Raw genomic sequence first — 23144 nt, forward strand, 5'->3', positions numbered from 1 at the left:
TAAGCTAAACTGAGCTAAAGTGGAAGATTCTCCCTTTTAACATCAGAACTAACTTTGGGAGATAAGGCATCCTTTTGGCTCATGAAACCTGATCTGCTTAAACCAGAACGTTTGGCAAGTACTTTACCTCCTTAAATTCCTTTCTGTTATCTCTTTGCTGTGTTATTGCACTCTGTATATTTATATATATATATATATATACATTAGCTACATCTTTTTCTGTAAATATTTTTATTGTACCCTTTTGAACTTTTAGTAATAAATCTTACTTTCTGAAAGTGTTGAACTGTTTCTAAAGCTCTTTAATGCAAACTAAGCACCCCTGCCTCTGAAGAGCGCTACTGTGTGTTTTAAACTTTGGTATAATCTCTGCCTGCGGTGACAGTGGTATACTGACGATTATTCAAACATCATAGTGTTATTGCTGATATCTCTATACAAAAAGGAGGTGGTGGCAGTGTGAAGGGTTAATTGTGTAATTAACCTAACCCAGTAACAATCGCTCCCAGGCTGCCGGCACACAGGATGTGGTCCATTAGCTGGAAAATCTCTGTCAGGTTGCAGCTCGGCGTGGTTTTAGATTGGCTAGTCCTTCGGTCACTAGTTTGGTGAGAAGGGCTGGGGTCTGACGCCGCGATCGTCACAACCACTAATAGTGAATTATTGCTGGTTGCAACCAGCCCGCATCTGTGAATCAAGATAGCAGCGATCTGTTGCTGGATGGAGAGGCTGTACAGTACTGCCTAACCATTGCTTGAACTTTCAAACCATAGGAGATTCAACAGGAGCAGAAGATTTCATGACTTCACAGGTGACATCACTTCATGTGGAAGCATTGAGTTGCATTGCCTGCTACAAAGCACTTCTAAAGGAGTGGTCTATAGCAGGATCTGAGACCCAAGAGCCGATTAAATTAGCTCCAGGACTTATCACTGGACCCCAACTGTTACTGACAGTCAGAAGATCAAGTGTCTATGCCAGTCTGGACCAATGGGCAGATGATAACTTCTGGTGTGTCATTTTGATGTGGAGCTGGCCGGCACAAACAGCCAGTGTTCCAGCATGGTTTCAGAACAGCACCTGGTCCTCAGGTGGTTAAGGAGATGCTCATATACAGATCCCATTGCTAGATGATTAATTTCCACAAAAATAGTTCCATAAAATGTATGTGATTTTACCATATTTTATATTATTTACCTGTAAAAGACCCCTTTGTGTAGACATTCAAAAGAGACTGCTGTTGGGCACCCTCATCTTGGATGTGATGTCAGCAGCCCCAGAAGAATATGTTGAAGGCCTAGTGAAGTCCTGTCTTTGGAGAAGGAAAGCATGTAGAGTCAATCATACCAAGGGGGCAGTGTGGCCCAAGAGATTGTGAAACTTATCTGGAGAGTTGCAGCATAAATTGCTTACTCACAAAAAATTCTTGCACTATCATTGCATGACTGCTACCTAGAAAAGACTTTGCCTCAACTATATGGCCATCTCCTATAAACCACAGGTGATATGTGCTAGACTCACTCACACATTTGCACTAGGTAGTCACTAAGATATAGTAGACATAGAAAACCTGCACTGATAAAGTATTAATACTGCCATTGCTCTTGTACTGATACAGTGGGATTTGATATGCTGGGTAGTGTTCTTAGCTAATGGGCACAGATACTAGCAAATCAGTGCATTGGCCTTGGGAAAAGTTGCTGTCCTTTACTGCAGGGGTCTGTACTATAGATGTATGAATACCCAAATGCCCCTTTACATTGGGGGAAAGAAACAGTAGGCCCCCTTTACATTGGTGGTAAGTTAAAAAGAACCCTTTTACATTGATGGCGAGTAGGAGAGAAGCCCTCTTACACAAGTGGTCAGTGAAAAAAAAAATGCTTACATTGGTGGTCAGTAGAAGGAGGTCCCACTTACATCAGTGGTCAAAGAAGAAGAACCCCTTCACATTGGTGATCAGGAGAAAAAGATCCCTCCTATGATGGTGGTCAGTGAAGAAGAACCCAATTTCATTGAAAGTCGGTAGTAAAAGAGCCCCCTGTACACTGGTGGTTGGCGAAGAAAAAGCTCTTTGAATTGGTGGTCAATAGGAGTGGGTCCCTCTTTCATTGGTGGTCAGTGAAGAAGAACCCCTTCACATTGGTGATCAGGAGAAAAAGATACATCTTATGATGGGGATCAGGGGAAAAAGATCCCTCTCTTATAATGGTGGTCAGTGAAGAAGAACCGAATTTCAGTGAAAGTCGGTAGTAAAAGAGCCCCCTGTACACTGGTGGTTGGTGAAGAAAAAGCTCTTTGAATTGGTGGTCAATAGAAGTGGGTCCCTCTTTCATTGGTGGTCAGTGAAGAAGAACCCTTTTACTTCGGAGGTCAGTAGGATAAAAGCCCCCTTTCACTGGTGGTCATTGAAGAAAAAAAACATTACACTGGTCGTCAGGTAGGGTGCTCCCTTACACTAGTGGTCAGTGGAAAGAATTCCCTGTTAGATTGGTGGTCAGTGGAAGGAATGCTCCTTACATTGGTGGTCAATGGAAGGAATGCTCCTTACATTGGTGGTCATGGTATTGCTCCCTTACATTAGTGATCACTGGGTCCATACCACCGCTAGAGCCAAATTAAATTTGTGCCAGTACTATGCAGGCACAGTCAAGCAGAATATTAACCTATCACAGCTCAAGGAATGTCTAGCAATCTCCAGGGGAACCCTATTATTCCACAGAATTGTTGAGAAGGGCTGGTCTAGTTAATAAAAGCCAGAACACCAAAAATATTGAACAGAGAGCTATTGATCAGTGCGAAGAATAAAAGGCCATACAAAAGGTCAAAAATTGTAATTAGTGCACCTGTACCTGATGGGATCATTTAGAAATCATAATTTATTCAACTTTTTTCATGGCCATTTTACATTTGAACAACACTTAATGATGTTCCTTAATAAAAATAAACCTTTGCATCATGCACTCTGATTGTGCAATGGATTTAAAGATAAATCCTGTCAGCGCGAGTAAGAAAGTATTGTTTGTCCAAAGATTACTCATGTTATTTCCTCAGCCTGCAGCTCAGCACATTATAAGCTAAAGATGGCCAAAGCTGCCTCTGATGTCAGTCCAAAAGGATGTACTGATTATCTTCCACAGGGTCAAAGGAAATGATGCCCTTTTAATATGCAGCAGCCAAGCTTTAAATGGCCAGTCTAGGTACCAAAGAGACAGATGTTTGTCATATATTAAAACTTCGTTCTGACATAGTTGGCTTTGCTTCTGGAAAGTGATTGAGTGATATTTGAAACTACTGATGCTAATTATTATTATTATACAGGCACCAACAGTTTGCTCAGCACTTTACAAAATGAAGGTAGACATTACAGTTACAATACAATTTGGTACAAGAGGAAACAGAGGGCCCGCCTCGTTAGAGCTTACAATCTAGGAGATCCTTTACATTCTGCCAACAACAATTACAATTTGTTCTCACGTTTTGAGCATGGATTTAATTTTTAAACATTTGCTTACAAACAGCTTTGCAGTGGTTTAATTGTAGACTGGAAACCTGAGTACAGCCTTTTCGCATATCACCCAGCTTTATTATTATTATACAGTATTTATATAGCACCAAAAAGTTTGCTCAGCGCTGTACAAAATAGTGGGGGACAGTACATGAGACAATACAGTAACAAAACAATATACGAGAGGTGCGAGGGCCCTGCTCTTTCGCGCTTACAATCTAGGAGGGAGGGGATAGTGGTACAGGAGGAAATGGCTGTGGGGGATGGAGTGGTAGGAGGAGTGGAGGAGATCGGCTGTTAGGTGAGGGTGGGGTAGGCTTCCCTGAAGAGATGGGTTTTCAGGGTGCACCTAAAGGTGAGGAGGGAAGGTGACAGTCTGATGGATTGGGGTAGTGAGTTCCAGAGGATGGGGGAAGTCCTGGAGAAGTCCTGCAGTCGGGCGTGGGAGGAGACCAGGGAGCTAGAAAGTAGGAGGTCTTGTGAGGAGCGAAGAGTACGGGTTGGGCGGTATTTGGGTATCAGGTCGGTGAGGTAGTTTGGGGCAGTGTTATGAATGGCTTTGTACGTCAAAGTTAGTAGTTTGAATCTAATGCGTTGGGCAATCGGAAGCCAGTGGAGGGAATGACAGAGGGGGTGGCAGATGCGGAACGGTTGGTAAGGTGGATGAGTCTGGCCGCAGAGTTCAGGATAGACTGAAGCGGGGATAGTCTGTGATGAGGTAGACCGGTGAGGAGGGAGTTGCAGTAGTCGAGTCGGGAGATAATAAAGGAGTGAATGAGTTGTTTAGTAGTGTCTGGGGTTAGGGACGTATGTATTTTGGAGATGTTGCGGAGTTGGAGCCTGCATGAATTTGCCAGCGATTGGACATGGGGTTGGAAGGACAGATTTGAGTCTAGAGCGACACCTAGGACTTTGGCTTGCGGGGTGGGATAGATGGTGGCGTGGTTGGTCGTGATGGAGAGGGTGGGGGTGCGCAGGCTAGGGGGAAAATTAGGAGCTCAGTTTTGGAAAGGTTTCATTTGAAGAAGTGGAGCGACATCCAGTCTGAAATGTCGTTCAGTAGGCGGGTGATACGGGTGGAGACTGAAGGGGTGAGGCGAGGGGTGGAGAGGTAGATTTGCGTGTCATCGGCGTAGAGGTGGTAGTTGAAGCCGTGGCAGTGTATCAGTTGGCCAAGGGAGGTGGTGTAGATGGAGAAGAGAAGGGGCCCGAGGACACAGCCTTGGGCTTTAGAACTCGAGAAAGAAGGACATGGTGCAGATGACATGTGGTGCACACGGGTGTGGCTACATTGCATTGTATATATTGTACGATTGCAATCTTTATATGTACTACCTACTTTAGTCACCTGACTGCTAATATAACCATTCAAGGCATTTATCCTGACCATTTAGCAGAAAAATTTCAGAAACTGCTAACCTCATGCATTTCAAGTGCAAGAACGATGGTAGAATACCCTCTCTACTATGCATATATTTTTTACATCATGATGTAAGTGATAGGTCTTTAATATTTATTGAAATGTAGAACATTGAGTATAGGTGATACACTGAATGCCCTAATATTTTTGTTTCATCCCCAACAGAAAATGAGATTTCCAAACTTCCGGCTAGAGCCTTTGCTGGTTTACCTAACTTAGAGTGGCTGGATCTGAGCAAAAACAAACTTGATGACTCTGGCTTGGCCTTTGATGTTTTCAAAGTAAGAATATCTTATCTTCTTGGTTGCTGATCTAATCATGGACATGTCATATGAATGTAACACTTAACCCCTTGCCTACCAGGCACTTTTACCCTCTTCCTGCCCAGGCCACTTTTCAGCATTCAACACTGTTGCACTATGAACGGCAATTGCACAGTCATGCAACACTGTACCCAAACAAAATTTTTATAATTTTTTTTGAGACAAATAGAGCTTTCTTCTAGTGGTATGTAATCATCACTGAGGTTTTTATATTTGGCTAAACAAATGAAAAATTACCGAAAATGTGGACAGTTTTTCTGTTATAAAGTTTTGAAAATAGGCGATTTTTCACCTTCATTGATGGGCACTGATGATGAGGCACTGACAGCCAGCACTTAGGAGGCACCGACAGCCAGCACTGAGACACTGATAGCCAGCAATGGTAGCGGGCACTGATACAAAGCACTGATGGGCACTATTAGCTAGCATTGGTGGGCACTAATGGGGCTACGCTGATAATCAGGGCACTCAATCAGTGTAGATATCCCCTCTGAGGAATGCAGCTTCTCCCCTCCTCGGGTGCTGCCAGCTTGAGAAGAAGACTGCAGATAACCGGCATTTCCGATTTACACTGTGATGAGCTGTAGCTGTCTTTTGGCTATAGCACAGTCGAGAACTGGTTAAGGGGAGCAAATATATATATATATATATATATATATATATATATATATATATATATAGAGCAACACTCAACCACCAGTCTGAGAAAATAATTAGCAAGCCTAATTATTAATTAAGCACAGTGGCTAAATGGTTAGCACTTCCGCCTGGCAGTACTAGGGTCGTTGCTTCGAATCCCAGCCACAGCACCACCTGCCTGGAGTTTGCATGTTCTCTCTGTGCCTGCGTAGGTTTCCTCCGGGTACTCCGGTTTCCTCATACACTCCAAAGACATGCTGGTAGGTTAATTGGATCCTGTCTAAATTGGCCCTAGTATGTGTATGTATGAATATAAGTTAGGGACCTAGGATTGTATGCCCCTTGAGGGTTAGGGACTGATGTGAATGTACAATATATATGTAAAGCGCTGTGTAAATTGATAGGGCTATATAAGTACCTGAAATAAATAAATACAATAAATAAATTCACAGGATTGTGCAATGCTTACTTTGATTATACAGTATGTGTTTTGATGCAAGCTTCATGGGCAAGGGAGGACTGGGATTCTTTAGTCTGTGGGGCAAACACAACCAACTAGCCTTTTCGTGGTAGGGACACATTTTTATGGTCTAAAGAAAGTGCACAAAGAGTGCCATGGCTCTGCTATGATTGGAGAGCATGATGAAAGGTGGGTGTTTCTTAAGGATGTGCTTCATTGGGACACCTTTTTTTCCCATCTTCCAGTTTCCTTTGCAGCTCTCCGCATTTGGACACATGACATCTAAGAGCTACAAAGGAAGTTGAATCTGAAGGACCCACCTTAGCCAGTTGATGTGATCAAATGGGTTGCAGGTAGCTGTAAAATGCCCAGTGTGTGTCACTGACTGTGAGTCCTTCTTTTATTAATGTCTGAAAAGAGAAATATCTTAACTCAGGGTCACGAACCCAACATATTCTATGAATACTAACCCTAGGAAAAAATGCACTCTGAGCTCTATCCCAGTCCTTCTCTATTCAAAAGTTCCTTTACTAAACTTTATAGCCGATCTGCTGCTAGCCCATTACAGTTTTTTTTCTTATGGCCAGATTTGAAATCACTTTTTTTCCATGCAGGGCATCAGGGGGATATCTATGGTAGCTGTGTGCAGCAGTCTCTGTGATTTTCACTTTCTGTTCTCCTAGGCCAGCTGTTTTCCTCTGCCCCCTTCCTAACATAGTGTAAAGGCTAGACCAGAGAAATCCAAACTTTCCAAACAAAGGGCCAGTTTACTGTCCTTTAGACTTTAGGGAGGGGGCCAGGCTGTGTTAAATAGTAGAACATTTCTTGGTATTAATGGGAATCAATGTCTCATCTTTAGTAGAACAGGGAGGAATAATGCCCCATTGTTGGTACCAGTGGAAGGAATAGTGCCCCATCAATGGTGCCAGTGGGAGGAATAGTACCCCATCATTGGTGCCAGTGGGAGGAATAGTGCCCCATCATTGGTGCCAGTGGGAGGAATAGTGCCCCATTGTTTGTGTCAGTGGGAGGAAAAGTGCCCTATCAATGGTGTCAGTGATAAGGAAGTGCCAATATTTGTGCTCCGTGTACTTACACTTGAGCACGGGCTTTCATTTCTTGATGAACAGATTTAAAACAAGCCCTTACGGTACCCTGTAACTGCATGTACTGTGGGGTAATGCATCTTCAACGTTCACAGCAGAAGTACTAAACTCATTTTCTCAGCAGCTCAACTCACTCTGCTCCCCAAACCCCAAGAGGGACTTGACAAGTTTCTAGTCTTCAAATCTCCAATAAAACAGAGTGGGGTCTCTAGAAGTGGGTCAGGAAAGCCAAGCTGCCTTAGACAAAGACTTTAGTGCTCCTGTGAACTTTAAGGATGAATTTCTCCACCATGTCTGCAGCAACAGCGGTCAGTGGTAGCTTGTTGTAAAGCTATTTATTGCTTAGAGCCTAGACCATGCAGTTTTCTTATTATTTTTATATGATATATATTCATCCCTTCTTTTGTTGCATAGTGTTGAAATGCAGGCGTTTTCTATGCTTTGATGACCTTCTCCAGCCAATGACTGCATCATAAACTGTCAATTCTTGTCTTTCAGAATTTAACCAAGTTAAAGCGGCTTAATCTGGATGGTAACCGCCTGACTGCTCTTCCCCTGCTCCCCTCATCTCTCCAGGAACTAAAAGTTAACGATAACGATCTGCGAGAACTAAACAGGCACAGCTTCCGGGGTGAGGAGCCAAATGTGCTAAAAAAGAAAAAGAAGAAGAAACATCCTCATGATGATACCCCTTCTCTCTCTCATTCCCTCATCACACCTTCTCTCTCTCACCCCCCCTTCTCACTCATCCTCACTCCCCACCCCCTCTCTGTCTCTCTACTCCCATCTCTCTCCTCAACCCCCCTCTCTCTCTACCCCCATCTTTCTCACCAACCCCCCTCTCTCTCTACCCCATCTCTCCCCCCAACCCCCCTCTCTCTCTCTACCCCCATCTCTCCCCCCCATCTCTCTCCCCGACCCCCCCCCCTCTCTACCCCCACTCTCTTCCACCCAACCCCATCTAACTCCCTCTCTCCACCCCTTGTCTCCCACCCTCCTTCTCCTCCCCCTCTCTCTACCCATTTATCTCCCCTCTCTCATTCAAACCCCCTCCCCCCCACATAACCCCACTCTATTTAATATTTTTTTTAACAAAAATTTAACATTTTCATTTTATTTCCATAAAAAGGCACAGCAAAATCCTTAGCACCAGGCCCACGATGCTCTTGATCCAGTCTTGGCTGCAGATTTATTGCCAGTGCTGGACAAAGCCACCAAGGGAGCCCAGTGCAGGAACAATTCTTAGGCCTGCCATTCAACTACTGCCCAAACACCTACTCACTGAGTGGTGTCATCTGCTGGTGTTACTGGCTAGGTAGTGCTCACTGAGTTATCATATACCGATGGTGGGACAGAACATGTCACTAGTAGGGGTGAGCAAATTAATATGTCATTTTCTGAAAAATGAGGTAGACTTAGATGAATCAAGCAAGCCAGCCACTGTACAGACCAAAATGTTGTGTATGTATTGTTGTTAAGGCCCAGAATCGCTGCATTGCAATTGCCAGTAGTTAAAGTCAGCAAACAAGTCCTGTGCAAGAACTAGACTTCTGCCCTGCATTCAACTACTGCCCAAACACCTATTCACTGAGTGGTCTCAGTGGTCATGTATAGGTATATACAGAATATAGAGTATATAGCTAGTTGCAGATCAAAAGTAGCCTTTGTGATACTGTCGCATGGTCCATAATATGCAGTTGGGGCCAGAGAGTAAATACCCCTTCGTTTTTAAGTCTGTTCAAGCCAGTCAATATTTTCATGAGTAGACGCATTGTTACATGTCTCAGTGCTGGTCAGGCAAGGACACATGAAGATGGTTCATGTTGCCAAATTTCACTTGGGCATAAAAACCAGTAGCATGAAGAGGACATTACAAAGAGGGTCTGCCACCTTTCAACTGTTTTAGAATAAGCAATATCAAGCAACGTCATCATGAAATTGAAAGGGGGTCTAAGCACCTTCCTGACCTAAAGTATGTCTGCTAGAAAATGGCCGCAAAGCTCCGGTGAAGCTGCACAGTCTGAACAGTATATCCTCCTCTGAGCTACAAGCTAGCAGTGTTAGCCAAGAACCCAATTTAAAACGGTGTATTTGTTCGAGAGGACAATTGAATACTGCCTAGCATGGACAAAGTGTGGGCTCACTTTAAGGCTTAGGTTTACTTTAGGAGAAAGTTAAAGAGTATGTCAAACCAAAACCTTTTCTCTAATTTTGCATGGTGTGGGGAAGGATTAGAACCTGTCAAAGTTTACTACTATATGGGGCTATGTGAGATTTGCTATAATCTCCTGTCAAAGTTGTAACTAGAATCTTCAGGGCCTTTAGAGACAGTTCAACACTTTTCAGAAAATAGGATTTATTACTAAAAAGGTCAAAATGGTGCAATTAAAATATTTACAGAAAAAGATGTAGAGATGGATCCTGATCGATGTTAAAAGGAGAGCTCAATTTTTCTCCAGGCTGTCAGTCTTTCTCTATTATCTCAAAGGGGTGTCTCCTGAGAACAAATGACCAATCGTCCCATTTGGGGATGGGTGTTAGGCAGTGACCAAGATCAGTGACCAAATCCCTTACAAGTTCATACTATGGTCAATAACCTTCAATAGGTACAGGTAGCATCCTAGCAACTGGCAGATTAATATTTAGAATCATATTCCAAATGTACAAATACCAAACTTTAGCATATCCTGCCACTCCGGATAAAAGAAATTGCTTTCTACCCTCTTGTAGGCACTACATAGGGATGTAAAATGTCATGTGACTCATTAAAATAACCTATCCGAATATATACTTCATATTATTGTGCCCAGTTCCTGCTAACGTGTATGAATTGTATGAAAAATTACTCATGTGGAATGTACGTTTTATGGCATGCTTTAGCCCTAATGGCGTAACAGGTTATGACTGACTGAGTTATTGTTTTACGATCGGGCAGAGGAAAGTAGTTTTTCAAAGAAGATCCTCTGGAACCAGACTAGTTAGTGGTTTACAGCCATGGAGCTCATGTAGCTGTGTATATCTACGATATGCACTTTTGAACTCCGTTCACTTACAGACTCACATTCCATTCAAAAAGGATTAGGGAGGACAGGAGAGAACATGGCTGAGACCTAACTAGATGGCTGTCAGTGTCCATGTCTCTATGTGCACAATTGTCATAGACCCTTTCACACGTTCTGCAGCGGGACCCCTCCCTACATATTTGCCAACCTTTCCAAAAAATTTTAATTGACACCTTTTTTCCTTCTATGTTTTCAGCCAGCCCTTTTAGGCAGAGAACGTATCTTAATTACAGGTGGGGCATTTAAAACGGGCGTGGTTCTATAAGAACCACCTAATGCTATACCCCTTCGCACATCTCTAAACCCTCCGGAATGCCTCCATACCCCCCCCCCCCACACACACACACACACACACATACCTCTGCACCTCCCAGCATCCTCTGTATCTCTCCAGCACACGATTGTACACCGCAGCAAGTGATCTTTGCATCCCCCACACCCCTAACACATCTCTGCTGTGTACCCACTTGATGTGCACCTTCAGCCCCCAGCAAATCTCTGTAAACCCCCCCCCACACACACACTCACACTTTCCCAACACACACAACAGTGTACTTCCAATACAGTCAGGTCACCCCACGGCCACTCACCTGCACATTGTTCGGCACCTCTGTGGTGCCTGCAGCATCTGCACCTCACTTCAATTGCAGTTCATTATGCAGTAATGGTGGTGGTGATGGAGGATTAAAAGCTCTGTGCTGAACACGGGATCTCCCTCCGGCTATAGCACTCGTTTAGGGCTTAAAAATAGACAAGGACTTGAAATGAAGATTTTTTTAACTACATTGATTTATATTAGATCAGATATAAAAACTATCCTTATATGTGCCGCGATCAGCCGCTGATCACAGTGCACATATACAGTAAAAAAAAAAAAAAAATATATATATATATATATATATATATATATATCTGATCGAGTATCGATCCACTTGGTTATGCTTTCTTTTGAATCCTTTTAAGTCCTAGTTCATTTTTTAGGCCTAATGATGCGGGAGTGTTCTAGTCTTCAAAATGTGTTGGGTGTATTTATGTGATTCATTTATGAATAATTGAAAGCTTCTTGGACATATTGTGGGTTGCTTCTGGGTACCCATCGAGGGAGGCCTGTTTTGTTTGAGAGCTGCCTTACTAGAGTCTTCTTGGGGAAAAAAAGTCTTTGTGTTTGATCATTTGAATAGGCATTGCAATCACAGCCCCTTTTAAATATGTCTTTTTTAGAAATAGAAATATGACATGAGGTCTAGCCTTCTACTCTACTATTGAATAGCAATTTCATTTCTTCTCTCTGTGTTGTTGGGGAGTTCCTTTCACTTCCTGCCTGGTAAAACTTGTCAGCAGAACAGGAAGTTAGGGGAAATTTATATAATGGAGTTCCTGGATAGCAGTAAAAACCTGTAAGTGGTTCTCCATTCTATCCAAAACTAAGGAAAAAGGTTTGGCAAGACAAACTCTTTAAAGTGGAACTTCCCCTGGCTATGGGAAAAATAAAAGTTGACAGCTAAAAGTACTGTTCCTGCTAACTTAGGAAACACATTACACTTTACAGCCCATGGAGTCCTGCATGGTCTTCTACGTAGACCATATTTAAAAGCTTCTTCTGGGCCACCATCTTAGATCCGGGAGCCAGCTGTGAATTTTTACTCACAACCATGATTGTAGGAGATACGGACTGTGGGGTTACTGGTCTTGAAGCCTCCTGGGATGCGTAATGTGTATCCCAGAAGGATGTGGGCGTTGAGGAAAGGGGTGGGCATTCTTAGCAAGATGAGAGATAAGGAAGTAGCAGCAGCAAGTATGACCAAAAAAGGTACCCGCTCGCAGAAAAAAAGGCTTTATGTAAGAGGATAGGGAGGAAATAAGGATGATGGATGTATTTTTTGGTTGGTCTGCTTTAAGTGAAATCTAATCATATTTGGGCAGCAGAGTGGCTAAACAGTTAGGACTTCTGCCTGACAGTACTAGGGTCGTTGGTTCGAATCCCAACCATGACACCATCTGCCTGGAGTTTGCATAATCTCCCTGTGCCTGCGTGGGTTTCCTCCGGGTACTCCCATTTCCTCCCTCACCCCAAAGACATGCTGGTAGGTGAATTGGCTCCTGTCTAAATTGTCTCTAGTATGTGTGAATGTGAGTTAGGGACCTTAGATTGTACACCCCTTGAGGGTTAGGGACTGATGTTAATGTACCAGGGGCGGACTGACCATTTGGAAACTCGGGCACTGCCCGAGGGCCCGGGGTCAGTATGGGGCCTCATGAGATGCCCCTGGTACCTTTTTCATAGGCTTTTTTGAGTTTGGGCAAGGACACAGGGGCCCCATGATCCCCTATTGCCCGGGGGCCCCATGAGTTGTCAGTCCGCCCCTGAAATGTACAATATACATGAAAAGCGCTGCGTAAATTGACGGCGCTATAGAAGTACCTGAAATAAATAAAAATAAATATTTAGGAGTTTATTTAAACCAAAACTATACTCCCTCTCGCATCTGTTGTTTGCTGTTAACCTGCTGCATTCAATAATAGATCTTGCGGATGAGAAAACAGGTGTTTGGTGAGTCCAGCTATCTGAACTCTATCCACAGTGATTGTATCTGCCTTTATAGGCCAGGCATAGAGGATAATTCACCAACAGCTGGAGTAAGATTATTAAAAACTCTTCCTTGTTCGCCCCCCCTACTGCCCTTTTTTTTTTTAGGTAAAGTTCCACTTTAAAGATTTGATTTAGGCTCTCTGGATCAATAAGGCTTATAGTTAGCACAACAGAAAAACAATTACTAATTTCAGGCATAGTAAATTGTGATCATTTCCTTTCACCTTTCGCCCCCCCCATTCACACCAATTCAATTTGACAGTTCAAAATCGCATGACAACTCACACCCGATTTGTGCCTATGGAAAGATTCAAATTGGTGCACCTTTGACTTTGCTGTGTGGCACCTAGTTTGAAAAAAGTTTCCTGCACTATTTTTGTTGATTTCATGTGCGACTTGCATAGACATCTGTGCATGAATTCGCATAGATGTCAGAGAAGCCACACATGAAATCACACTGACCAGCAGCTTTGAAATCACGCTACTTCAAGTGAAATAGCACGATTTCAAAGCCACATTCAGTGTGAACCAAGGCTTACTCAATCTCCACTCATTAATTTTGAAATCGTGCTACTTCAAGTGAAGTAGCACAATTTCAAAGCCGCATTCAGTGTGAACCAGGGCTTACTCAATCTTCATCAATGGGCAGCGGCGTATTTACCATGAGGCAAACAAGGAATTTGCCTAGGGCGGCAATTTTCAGGGGGCAGAGCCGCTTCCCGGAAAAAGGCACACACGTGGCAGGGATTGGGACCTGGTCAGCTCTGCCATGAGACCCGGAGGAGGCTGTGAGCTGCTAGAGGGTGTGGGGATGGTGGGCTGCTTCTATCATTGGGTAGGTTAAGGTTAGTGCACAAAATGGGTGGTTGCAGCAGGCAGCACGGATGGAGGTGACGGATGTGTGTTGGTCGGTGGTGACGGAGAGTGGGGGCAACAAGGGGTTTGCAGGGATGGGCGGTGGGGCGGTGTGGGAAGCGGCAGGGGGATTGCAATGATGGGCTCTGGTGGTGGCGGTGGTGTGTGGGGGCGGCAGGTTGGATGGAGGGGTATCATGTTGATAGGCTGTGGTGGCGGCAGTGGCGGGGGGGGGGTGTTGGGGTGCTGGTCGGGTCACCCGATTTTAGTGTTGCCTAGGGCAGCACATGAAATCAATACACCACTGTCAATAAGGCAGTTTTATGGCAACTAAAACCAAACAAATTGTATAGGGGGTTCCCAGGATGCGCAGGAGGACTTTTATAGATATGTGAGGGTGTCTTGCATAGAGCATTAGTGTGTGTTTGCTATCATTTTTTTAAACTGAAAATAAAACAGGTTTTCCTAGCAAATAATACCAGTGAGGTTTACTTGTGTAGATTTGTTCAACAATTAAATGTGTACAATAAAATATAATATTCATCAGATGGACGTTGTTCTCTTGAAAAGTGCGGGTTTTCTTTGTACACTGAATCAGGGACTACACCCTCGCTCGCTGTTTTTTTTTCTCAGTTTGCGGACTAGCAATTGACTTTGTTCCATATTGTTGGGTTGATGATGTGCTGTTGTTTATGATTTTACTTTTAACACTTACAAAAATGGCACTTACCCAGAGATCCATTCTCCTTTTGGAAAGCCTTCTTTTACTTGGAGGCTATCTAAAGCGCCAAGTCTTTTCCGTGATTGTGCAACACAATTATGAGCCTTGAAGACATTTGTCAGATATCACAGTCATTTATCATGTGCTCATGTGACATCATGTGTTTCACAACATCCAGACTGTACTGAAAATGTTCCAGACTAGAGTTTATTGTTCCTTTTACATAGCACAGAACTATTATGATGAAATGTGAATACTAAACATAATAAACAACAGCATATAATGTAGTTGCTGAAACATATGCTTTTTGTCTACTGGCCCATCATCTGAGGCAGACTCGGCAATCAGCACATGTGGAGCTCCTCAGCATACTAGTGGAAACTAAAACCAGTGCCATAATTGTCACCTTCAAACTCATGCCACCCAAGACTAAGATACCAGTTTGGGTGGCTACTGTGGTTTCAGTCACAAGTTTCTGTTTCATATCTCTAAGACATCCATGGTGGGATTTCCCTGGAGTGGTCTAAGCCTCCACCTCCTCCACCAAGGCCATTAGGGTGAACTAATGGATCATGAAAAAACCACAATCATCTCTGTTCAATTATGACTGTGTAATGACACAACCATTGGAGGAAACTGAAAAATTTTGGTTCTAAACCTTGCACATTGGAGCCTCCAAGAGACATAAATAGCCAACAGAAGTCACGCCACTACCTAGCCCTCTAGTATGCAATGTGTTGTCCAAACCTCCTGTAGGTAGCAGTATACCAGTATCAAAATCAGAAAAGGGGCCAGGTTGAATATATGGAGCATGAAACAATCATGATCATCTCTGATTATGATTTTTTTTTAATGACACAACTATTACAGGACATTACCGGAAAGTCTTGTTCCAATATCTTGCACGCTGGGACCTCTTCCAAGTGGTATAAAAAGCCATCAGGAGATTTTCCATTACCTAGCAGTCTAGTCTTTACTGTGTTGGCATACTGTTACCTATAGAAAGTTTAGTCACTATGCAAATTTAAAAAAGGGTTCAGTTCCCTCTAGTGGCTATAACCTCATCCTGCATTGTTCTGTTGGGTGTTCTTGTCTGCCTGATGTTCCACATGTTGAAGACTATAGTAATGTGTCCTTCAATAAACACTGACATAATTAGGATTTTTACACTCACCATAAAATTCTTTTTCCAATAGTTCAATGGAGGACAGCTCCCTCCACTCTGATAGGTGCTGATTTTAGTTGGCCTTTTTCTAATATTAATCTGTTTCTTTGGGAAAGCTGTTAACTTTCTCCAATTTGTAACTGCTTGCCACAACTGAACGTTTGAGGTGTATGAATATAGCCACTAGGGAGAGCTGGCTCCTTTTCTCTTTTGTATAGTGTCCAAAAACTTTTGTTGGCAGTAATACACCCCCAAGAGGAAGAGTAGAGTGTGTCCCCTCCAAGGAAGTACTGGATAACTACTGCATGGTAAGCACACAAATCCTACTGTTGGGGTGGTAGATCTCCAGTGGAAATTTCTTTGGTATTAGTGTTGATAACTCAGTGGTGTATGATTTTGGCATGATGTCAGCACAGTACAGAAGAATAGTGGCTAAAGTTTGAGGAAGTGGTGGAGTAAGATTTGGTGATGTCACTACTGTGCTGCTTACTGTTCTCCTTGCTGGAAGTGAAGCCTCGCCTCTACCAAGATGGCCTGCTCAACACAGACACAATGCAAAATGCATGGTGTGTCAGTATTGGGGAAAAATCACCTGCAGACGAATCAGAGGCAAAGCTGGTGACTAGTCCTTTGTCCTCTGCCTTCCTTTTTATGGACACTTCATTTTGCTTCCCCAACTCTACATTCAGCTAAGGGGAGTGAAGAAAAGGAGCAAAATATGATTCAAGTTAATCTCCACTTCCATGTGATAATTGCTGGGTGTGAATTGTCAAGCTCTCACTTGAAAGGAAGGGGAGGAAGTTATATGCTTCCCATACTAGTAAATGATAGGTATTTTTTACTCACCACAGATAAATGGGGCAACAAGGTATTGAAGGAAAAAATTAGTGGAACTGGGGAGGACCTGTTGGTTCGCCCTGCATGTGAAAATCAGAGAAAATCATACTTTAGCTTAACCCCTAAAGGAATTATTTGTTAATCTGTAGGGTTGGAGAAGAGGTTAGATATTAAGAATCAAGGTAAAGGTTAAGTTTTGCAAGGATGTTAAAGTCAATGTTAAATCCTGTTAAGGATTGGCTCCATTGGGGTACGGGAGGGGAGGAATGCAGAAAAATCTGCATTTTTGGTCAGTAATTTACTCCACCTCAGGGGCGGACTAACAACTCATGGGGCCCCCGGGCAATAGGGGATCATGGGGCCCCTAGGTCCTTGCCCAAACTCAAAAAAGCCTATGAAAAAGGTACCAGGGGCATCTCATGAGGCCCCCTACTGACCTCGGGCCCGAGTTTCCAAATGGTCAGTCCACCCCTGCTCCACCTGCAAGCAAATGCGCATGAATGCACGCATATGAGCATAAATGTTAATGAATTTTTCTTATGAATATATTGTGCGTGCAAATACGTGCATGCATATGTGCAAAACAAGCGCCTGAAATGACATTTAAAAAAAGCAAATGCTCAAACATCAATGCCGTGTGAAAGAGGCCTAAATGTGTAATACTGTTGTTAAATCTGACACAACATTTATCATTCATTAATTCGTATGTGATTTCTTGTAGGCCTCGGCAATTTGCTCAATCTTGAGATGGAAGGTAATGGTTTTCATGATGGCAATGTTTCCCCCCTTTCTTTCAAGCCCTTAAAGAAGCTAATTTACCTTCGTCTTAACCGAAATCAGTTTCGAGCTATATCTTCGGGACTTCCATCTACTCTGCAGGTACTTCTTCTTTAGCCATATTATACCAGATAAGAAAAGTTTCAATTTATATCCCACATTCCAATAACTCTAGCACACAGACTGATGCCTAAACCGAGATCAATTACTGACAACAAACTTTAAGGGGGGCATTGTAGATGGTGGGAGTGACTACTTCCACTGTACTGACTTATTTGGCAGACTCATCGTTGGATTTCTGGTAATAATTAAATATAATCATGAATCCAACCAGGTATGCTTTAACCACTTGCCCTCCAGAGGATTTACCCCCTTCCTGACCAGGCCATTTTTTGCGATATCGCGCTGCGTTACTTTAACTGACAACTGCTCACTCATGCAACGCTGCACCTAAATTAAATTTACAGCCTTTTTTCCCCACAAATAGATCTTTCTTGTGGTGGTATTTTATTGCCTGTGCGGTTTTTATGTCTTTGCTAAAAAAAATCCCAATACGTGTAAATTAAATTGATTTACGTCAAATAGCAGTATATATCATTTTTATTTTTACTAGTAATGGTGGCGATCAGTGACTTATAGCAGGACTGTGGGACATTCTGACACTGGGGGGAAATTGACTTGGTGTCACTGACATCTCCAGTGACACCAATACAGTGATCAATGCTAATAAAAAGCACTGACACTGTACTAATGGCACTGGGCAGGAAGGGGTAACATGTGGGGCAATCAAAGGGTTAACTGTGTGCTGTTTTAATATGAGGCTGTGTTTCACTGTAAGCACACTGCTTTGTATGGTTCTGCTATGTAGAGCCATACAAAGCAGTGTGCAGGAGCTGACAGGAGAGAGTCCTGTGTTGTTTATACACAGGTCTCTCTCCCCGTCAGAGATACTCAGCAATTACCGAGTGCCAGCAAGAAATAACCGTGACAGCCGAGGCCATGAATGGTGGTGCGGGTAGGGTGCACACGCACCCCTTACTCGGAACTGCAATTTAGCAGTATTTCTTCTATAGGGTGGTGGTTAAAGTGAACTGCTGTATTGTTTATATTGGAATTGAACATGGGTACAGTAAATCAACATAAAGTAATAGGTGTGCAAATATTAAGTTATCACTCTTGGCAAATTCAAGCAAACGTCTATACACACAGCAAAAATCTCAATCAGTTTTAGATGTCCTACAATTCAGAATTTAATCCAAAAGACCTCAGCTCTGAGATTTATCCTTTCCCAGTGCATAGAAAAAAAACTAAGGCTAGCTCACTGTGGACCCTCAGGAGCTGGTGGCAAGGTTCAATTCTGAAGAAAAGAAAGTGCTCTTTAAAACAGTAAATTAATGTCCCTTTGACTTCAGTGTAGGGTCTTCTGCATGCTTGTTGGGGCCCAAGTTGGTGCACTACAAGAATTCAGATCTTCTTGGCTGTAATAGGTGAAAGTTCCTTAAAGGAGTAATGCAAGAACAGGTACTACCCCTTTAAGCAATATTCAACTTGGGCAGTACCCCTTTAATACACAAGCTGAGTTGAAGATTTTAAACAGGAAATTGGGGAGTGGGCAGAAGCACTTGTTGGTACAGGTTGATCCCACTCTACGCCACCATAGCAAATGGTGACAATGGAAAGTGTCCTTTGATGAATGTGGGCCAAATGCAGAGAAGCAGTGGTGTGGCTTGGCCCGCAGAGGGCAAACACTGCAGTAGGGTCTGATGACTGGATTATGCTGAAAATGTGTTTGCTAATAGGCTGGGTGAACTAGGCCTCAAAATGTGTAACTTGTGAACAATGTCAATAACTAGACAGAGAATGACTGACTTAAGAGAATGTCAGTGGCAACTTAGCTGGAAATCAGGACTCTCTCACCTGATCTGTGGCATCATTCGGGTCACTGGCAGTCTCTCTGTAGATGGGGGTCCCCAACAGTCTTGTGGTTCCTCCTGCATAGCTTGTTCCTGACAACAGCACCCTGGATCACTGGCCAACAAGGTAGTTCACCAGACTCGTAGGCAATGTCAGTATTCAGCTATTCCTCCCTTTTTCTCCACTCTCCCACTCCGCAGCCTGGTCTGGTCCTCTGGCATTCCGCACAGTCTTCTCCTCACGCCTTCCTTCCAACTCTCTCAGCTCACTTCCTGCCCCCGGTTCACAGGCTTCTACATATGTGCCTCCGCCCACATGCCAGCTCCTCTGGGAAATGTAGTCTTTTAGTTCACATCCTGCCAACACAGTCCTGCGGTTCAGCCTATAAAATCCATAGAGCTTTTCACCAGTGTGTGCCACTGAGTTACAGGACACTGCCACCTTGTGTCTTAGCAGGGTGTTACAAAGATATGCTTTAAAGCAGGGGTCCTCAAACTTTTTAAACAGGGGGCCAGTTCACTGTCCCTCAGACCGTTGGAGGGCCGGACTATAGTTTCAAAAAAAACAAACAAAAAAAACTATGAACAAATGCAGACACAGTACAGGAGATGACCAGAGACTGCGGACATACAATGGCGGCGGGAATACTGGGCCGGCCACTCCATAAGACGCACAGACATTTCCCCCCAAGTGTGTCTTATGGAGCGAAATAGTGCCCCATCATTGGTGTCAGTGGGAGGAATAGTGCCCCTTCATTGGTGTCAGTGGGAGGAATAGTGCCCCTTCATTGGTGTCAGTGGGAGGAATAGTGCCCCTTCATTGGTGTCAGTGGGAGGAATAGTGCCCCATCATTGGTGTCAGTGGGAGGAATAGTGCCCCATCACTGGTGTCAGTGGGAGGAATAGTGCCCCATCACTGGTGTCAGTGGGAGGAATAGTGCCCCATCACTGGTGTCAGTGGGAGGAATAGTGCCCCATCACTGGTGTCAGTGGGAGGAATAGTGCCCCATCACTGGTGTCAGTGGGAGGAATAGTGCCCCATCACTGGTGTCAGTGGGAGGAATAGTGCCCCATCACTGGTGTCAGTGGGAGGAATAGTGCCCCATCACTGGTGTCAGTGGGAGGAATAGTGCCCCATCACTGGTGTCAGTGGGAGGAATAGTGCCCCATCACTGGTGTCAGTGGGAGGAATAGTGCCCCATCACTGGTGTCAGTGGGAGGAATAGTGCCCCATCACTGGTGTCAGTGGGAGGAATAGTGCCCCATCACTGGTGTCAGTGGGAGGAATAGTGCCCCATCACTGGTGTCAGTGGGAGGAATAGTGCCCCATCACTGGTGTCAGTGGGAGGAATAGTGCCCCATCATTGGTGTCAGTGGGAGGAATAGTGCCCCATCATTGGTGTCAGTGGGAGGAATAGTGCCCCATCATTGGTGTCAGTGGGAAGAATCGTGCCCCATCATTGGTGTCAGTGGGAGGAATAGTGCCCCATCATTAGTGTCAGTGGGGAGAGGAATAGTGCCCCATCATTGGTGTCAGTGGGAGGAATAATGCCCCATCATTAGTACCACTGACACCAATCACACTTAACTTGCTGACCCCTGTTCCAGCATGGTGCTGCTACAGCCAGCATACCTGGTTGCAGCAGCACCATCAGCATGGCACACTTACCTGTCAGCTGTCCTTCACTCCGGCCTTTCCCTCACTCGATGTTCACGGGACAGATTGGCTCCGCCTCCTCACAGGTGATTGGCTGCCTGTGTGCCTTTCCTGAGCTACAGTTCTGGTGCCCAATCACCAGTGAGGAGGCGGAGCCGAGTGGCAGGAGTGAGGGAGTGGCCGGAGTGAATGAAGAAGCAGTGCTTCCTGGACTGGATTGTCGTGGGACTGGGACCGGAGCCAGGTAAGGTACAGCAGGCCCCTGCCTGCCCCTGTACTTAGTGTCCCTTCCTCGTGGAAAATACGCCCCTGCCGGCGGGCCGGATAAATGGCCTCAGCGGGCCGCATGTGGCCCGCGGGCCGTAGTTTGAGGACCCCTGCTTTAAAGCATACCTGATTAGTGGGATCTCCCAGGGCACAGAGTATAAGTACCACCCAGTTTTCACTTAGAGCTCCTGATGGAGGAGATGGGTTTTGCTGCATCCTGGTGCTGGGTTGTGACCCCCAGGTCGATAAAGGCAGGAGAAAGGGATTTTAACACTTCCATACTCTATCCAAAAAAAGGTTAGTGTTTACATACATTTTAAATGGTTTATGAAGATTTGCTTTAAACTATGTGTGAGTCTGTTTTCTGGTAATAATCAGAGTTTACTCTGGCCTTAAGTGCACGGTGGCTTCAGCAGGGGTTGGGCTTTCACAACGGGGTCAAGAGAGAGACAGGGAGCCTGAAAATAACTCAGTGACTCCTAAGGGGGTAGTGCTACATCTTCAAAAACCATTTAAAATGTATGTAAGCCCTAACCTTTTTTCGGATAGAGTATGAAAGTGTTAAAATCCCTTTCAGGGTTTTATTGCAGTTTAATTGCCTGCTGCGGGAAATCTTCCTTTCTAAGTATTATGGTGACCACTGTTTCTGCTGCAAAAAGAAAAAGAAAAATCCCAAATTTTACAGTTTTCACAGGAAAAGGAGGTGAAGGGACGTGTTCCAGCCAAGAACCCTGAAGTGCTTTAGGACACTTGGAAGCTTGACAGCGCAGGAACAAGGAAGGTAAGTGACAATTGCCTTCTCTGACAGTTAAGTGCAAAGGTTTATTATCTGATTCATGGCCAGTACCTGCTGATTGGCTGTGTTGAATCACAGCCTAGAGCCCTGTGTTGATAAACAACACAGGACTCTGTACCAGAGAGAAAGATCTTGGTTTCTTTTCTCTGCTAAGCAGGGAACAAAAACAAATCTGTGTGTAGTAAAAATCAGCACACAGTACCCACGTTAAGATGTGTTAGGCACACAATTAACCCCTTAACTGCCCACAGATGTTACCCCTTCCCAGCCAGTGTCATTAGTACAGTGATAGTGTATAATATCACTGATCACTATATTAGTGTCACTGGTGATGTCAGTGACAGTCAGTTCTTCTCAGTGTCAGTTAATGTCAGATTGCCCACCGCACTATCACAATCCCAGTATAAGTCACTGATTGCCGCCATTACTAATATACGGTAAACATAAAAAAAATTCCAGTATACTGTATATCCAATAGCTTGTAGATGCCATCCACACAAACCAATTGATGTACACGCAATAGCATTTTTTTTCTTACCAAAAACATGTAGAAGAATACATTTTGTCTTAAACATATGAAGTTTTTTTTTTATTTTATTGGATGTTTTGTATCAGAAAGGAATTTGTCTTTTTTTTAATTTTTTGTCTTTTTTTCATATATATCACAAAAAATAAAAACTCAGTGGTGATAAATACCACCAAAAGAAAGCTCTATTTTTGTGAAAAAAATGTATACATTTCATTTGGGTACAGCATTGCATGATCACGCAATTACCAGTTATAGTAGCGCAGCGACATATAGCAAAAAATTACATGGTCATAAAGGTGGTAAAATCTTCTGGGACTCAAGCGGTTAAAAACTGCAGTACCACTGAGAGTAATCACCCCATATCACAACATATATACTGTATACTATATACATTTAGATATATCGTATGTCCTAAATACAAAGGACAGCAGTAATTATATAGGGCAGGGTTTCTTTTTATGATCCGTTTCTTTTTATTTGGATTTCCTTCTTTCCCTTATGATCCTATACCATTGCACAGGG

At 43.7% G+C, this 23144-nt stretch overlaps 1 protein-coding gene across 1 annotated transcript in view; it reads left to right on the top strand.

Annotated features, from left to right (window-relative positions):
• Positions 1 to 23144, top strand: part of ECM2 (extracellular matrix protein 2) — an 80714-nt gene that overhangs the window by 35943 nt on the left and 21627 nt on the right. The window contains exons 5-7 of the mRNA XM_089674921.1: positions 5091 to 5206; positions 7952 to 8084; positions 17405 to 17562. Of these exons, the coding sequence (XP_089531047.1) occupies positions 5091 to 5206; positions 7952 to 8084; positions 17405 to 17562 (407 nt within the window). The remainder of the gene's footprint in view (positions 1 to 5090; positions 5207 to 7951; positions 8085 to 17404; positions 17563 to 23144) is intronic.

This window comes from Staurois parvus, unplaced genomic scaffold (assembly GCF_062004578.1).
Source record: "Staurois parvus isolate SC_StPar_1 unplaced genomic scaffold, SC_StPar_1.0 ptg000154l, whole genome shotgun sequence".
In the NCBI taxonomy this organism is placed as follows: domain Eukaryota; kingdom Metazoa; phylum Chordata; class Amphibia; order Anura; family Ranidae; genus Staurois; species Staurois parvus.